Source organism: Morone saxatilis, unplaced genomic scaffold (genome assembly GCF_004916995.1).
Source record: "Morone saxatilis isolate NCDOM2014 unplaced genomic scaffold, NCSU_SB_2.0 Contig12, whole genome shotgun sequence".
Lineage (NCBI taxonomy): Eukaryota > Metazoa > Chordata > Actinopteri > Moronidae > Morone > Morone saxatilis.
The window spans coordinates 151243-154819 of record NW_023339674.1 but is presented as its reverse complement, the minus strand read 5'-3'; the positions used below and the strand labels follow the sequence as shown (position 1 = coordinate 154819).

The following is a 3577-nucleotide window of genomic DNA, read 5'->3' as shown; positions in this document are numbered from 1 at the left end:
AGTACACAGTGAGTACAGTGAGTACACAGTGAATCAGCAATACTTTATTGATCCCTGCTGTTATTGATACTGATCAATATGATGATCAGTTTACTGACTGAGAGAACAGCTTGTATTAGTAGTTGAATGTAGAACGTGTTTTATAAACTGTAACTGGATCTCTGCTGGACTGTGATCAGTGTTAGTATGAGGATAGACCAATGAAACACATTATCTGTTTCCCCTGAATAAAACTCAGGACAGGTCTTTTGGCAGTGACCTCACTGATCCAGGATCTGATCCAGGATCTGATCCAAGTACAAACAGGAGAGCTGGCAGCCCGGCTCATTCCTGAAATAACAACCAGTGATAAGAGTCAAAGTTTCCTTTTACAGCTCTCAACCAAACCCAGTTCATATTCTGCTGCTTTCTGTGAGATTACACTGCGCCCCCTGGTTACTGTTGCTATGCTCCGTTCAACATCACCACACCAGAGGAACCAGCAGCTCCTCCCACTGACTGACACTGTTCATCTTCAGCCTTACTGATTACCAATCAATCACTGCATCTTTCCTTATTATTTCTATAAATATATACAGTGACCACAGGGGTCGCCACAGCAACCAGAACTGACTGCTGACTGTGTTCATATGTTCAGATCACATCGAGGCCCTGCAGCAGAACATGACCCAGACCCTCCATCAGACCACGTCCTGCCTCAGTCTGAAGGTGGCGGCGGAGAGCCAGATGTTGGCGGCTCAGAGTCAAACCAGAGCCTGCGAGTCCGCTCAGCAGTACCTGCAGAAACAGCTGTAAGTCTCACTTCCTGTTCCTTTACACCACAACCAAGCTTTTCATTGACCCGAGTCCAGTATGGAGACATGGAAACAAACCACAGAGAGGCTGCGATACAACACAGGCAGAGGGAGAGAGACCATGTGACTCTGTATAGAGAATATAATGTTTAATGTCTCATATAAAACCTTAGAATGTATTTATTAGGTATGTTTTATTACAGATCAGAATAATAATTATTCAATAAAATATAGAGCAGTTTCAGTGTCCTGATGTCTGTCCTGTGTTTGTGTGTTTACAGTCAGAAGTGTAAAGTCGGGGAGCCTGAAGCTCCTCAACAGACGCAGCCTCAGGACTCCGCCTCCCAACCGTCCTCCGCCTCCCAACCGTCCTCCGCCGGCGCCGTCTCGCCCCTCTGTGGAATTCCCGCGCTGACGCTGCTCATCTGCAGCGCTCTGCGTCTGATTACCTGAGTACGACTGCATCCAACAGTTAATGACTCACACACTGACTGTAAATTAGTTTTATTACTCCTGTTAGCAGAGAGCAGCTCCCCCTGCTGGCCACTGCAGGAACAAAGAGAAATAACCACTTTATGTGTAAATGAACATGTTTTATTAATAATAAATAATAATAATAATAAATATAATTTACAATCTTGCATTCTGGGTAATCAATGCAGTATTCTGAGCTTTATAAATTCATAAACAGGAAATGAAAACTTCGGGCTGTGTTTCAGGAGCCCAGGGAGGCGTCGACCTGCCGAACGACGGCGAGCACTGCGGTCCGGGCCGGAGGGGGCGGAGCCTGGACTGAACGACTGCTGTACAAACTTCCTGATCGCCATGGAGACGCCACGCTGTCGTATGACTGGACACAGACTTTGCTTGAAGAGCTGAGGCGTTCACTGACCGACTGAAAGAACTGTTTATTTTACCGCTTTCAGCTGTCCGTCAATCAGTTTGTATATTGATTTATTGATTATTGACTCACTGCAGAGAAACAATCAGTCAGTGCACCACGATGCATTTAGGGACCTCCTCGCCCACATGTCCTTTTACAAAAACAGTTTATTGTCACTGTTGACATTGATTGATCACTTTGTAAAGTCAGAAAGCTCGAAGTCTCCAGATGAAAAAATGTGTGTTTTATAAATTGATTAATTGATTAATTGTTGCAGTCTCGAGTGTTGCATTCACTGACTCAGAATTCAATCAGTTAAATGCACTGCTGGTCGTCATGGTTACTGCAGATCAACTCGTTCCAACAGAATCAGAGAGGAAGAAAAGTTCACCGTCCGTCGACCAATCACAAGCAGTCCTGCCCGAGCCGAGCTCTGATTGGCTGCAGAGTCCAAAATGGAGGATGCTGCTTTTCAACAGAATCCTGGTTCACACACACAGTAGTCCCACAGACTGCACTGAGCACATGATCGCTAAGAGGACTTTATATTATTGGTTACAGTTCTGTGAGGTGGAATGATTGATTATCTCTCTGCAGGAAGTGATTGATTAGAACCAATCAAATCAATGTAGAACTGATTGGTTCAGAAAATAATCAGCAGGGATCAAACGTGAAGCTCAACGCGACTTTTTCAACTCAGAGACCCCGTTTACACCCGACAGAGCACAGGATGTCCCAGCATGCACTGGGCTCAGCAGCGCCACCTGGAGCCTGAGCATAAACCGACACAGCTGATATTGACTGACTTTATGATCAGTGTGTATCAGCAGATATTGATCAGTCGGGTGTTAACGGGGTCGTAGTGTATAAACGACTGAACTCACAGCTTGAAGCTCCAAACGACTCGACTGATAGAAGCTTTTATATGTGTGTGTGCGTTTGTGTGCGTGTGTGTGTGCGGTGTGTGTGGTGGGCGGCTGGTAAGAGTGGGCACAAATCACAAGAAACAGGGGGCGGTGGGGAAAACATATAGTGAAGTGGGGGGGGTCGCGAGTAGCGTGGGCGAGCTGACTTGAACGTTATCCCCAATGACAATAACCTGAAAGAGTTTCTAACGAACACTTTATTTCTTGTGTCCTGATTTAACATAACACTTGCACAAACTATCTGCACCTGTAGGAAGCGGACCCACATTTACCCACACCCACCATCCTCCCACAGACTAATATTTTCCATTCAATTAATTTGGATCAATAAAATCACCATTACATGGGATCAATAAATCAAGTTACTTGATCGATTTCACCGGTGTGAACTCTTGGTTTACACGGGCAACAAAACACAAACCAATTGGTGAAAACTAGAAAATAGTTAGTGGTCACACTCTGATCAATAACCACTGTTGGTTCGGATAAGATTATATTTACCCAATAAATCAATCAATATGATCAATTACCTTTATACCCAATATTCGTGGAACTTACTAATCAGACAGCCAGTGGTCTGGACAGCTGAACTTTTAAATATTGAATTTATTGATGGACACCGATCACAGAACACTAAAAGTGATTCATCCTATTCCTTTTAATTACATACATATCCTTCCAAATTTCATTATATACTACCAGACAGAAGTTCAAAGAATTACAGAAGGTAGACACCACACTGAACACCATCATCAAACAGCACCCACTTAACCAACACAATGACCCAACAAACCAGGAACTCTCAAAACCCAACGGGAAACAAAACAAAAAAGGAATCAAAAAAGAGGCAACACCATAAAGGAAACTCAAAGGGAACAACCTGAAAACCAGCAAAAAACAAAATTTAGCAAAATAAAAAAATAGAAACAGTCTAACAAACCAATAAATAAAAAAGATACCAAAACTAGTAACAC

The 3577-nt window shown here is 43.5% G+C and overlaps 1 protein-coding gene across 1 annotated transcript in view; it reads left to right on the top strand.

Moving 5' to 3' along the window:
* The window catches only part of si:ch211-1a19.3, a 7559-nt gene extending 4918 nt beyond the window's left edge, over nucleotides 1-2641 (top strand). The window contains exons 3-5 of the mRNA XM_035653387.1: nucleotides 638-791; nucleotides 1076-1247; nucleotides 1514-2641. Of these exons, the coding sequence (XP_035509280.1) occupies nucleotides 638-791; nucleotides 1076-1247 (326 nt within the window). The 3' untranslated portion in view covers nucleotides 1514-2641. The remainder of the gene's footprint in view (nucleotides 1-637; nucleotides 792-1075; nucleotides 1248-1513) is intronic.
* The last annotated feature ends 936 nt before the right edge of the window (nucleotides 2642-3577 follow it).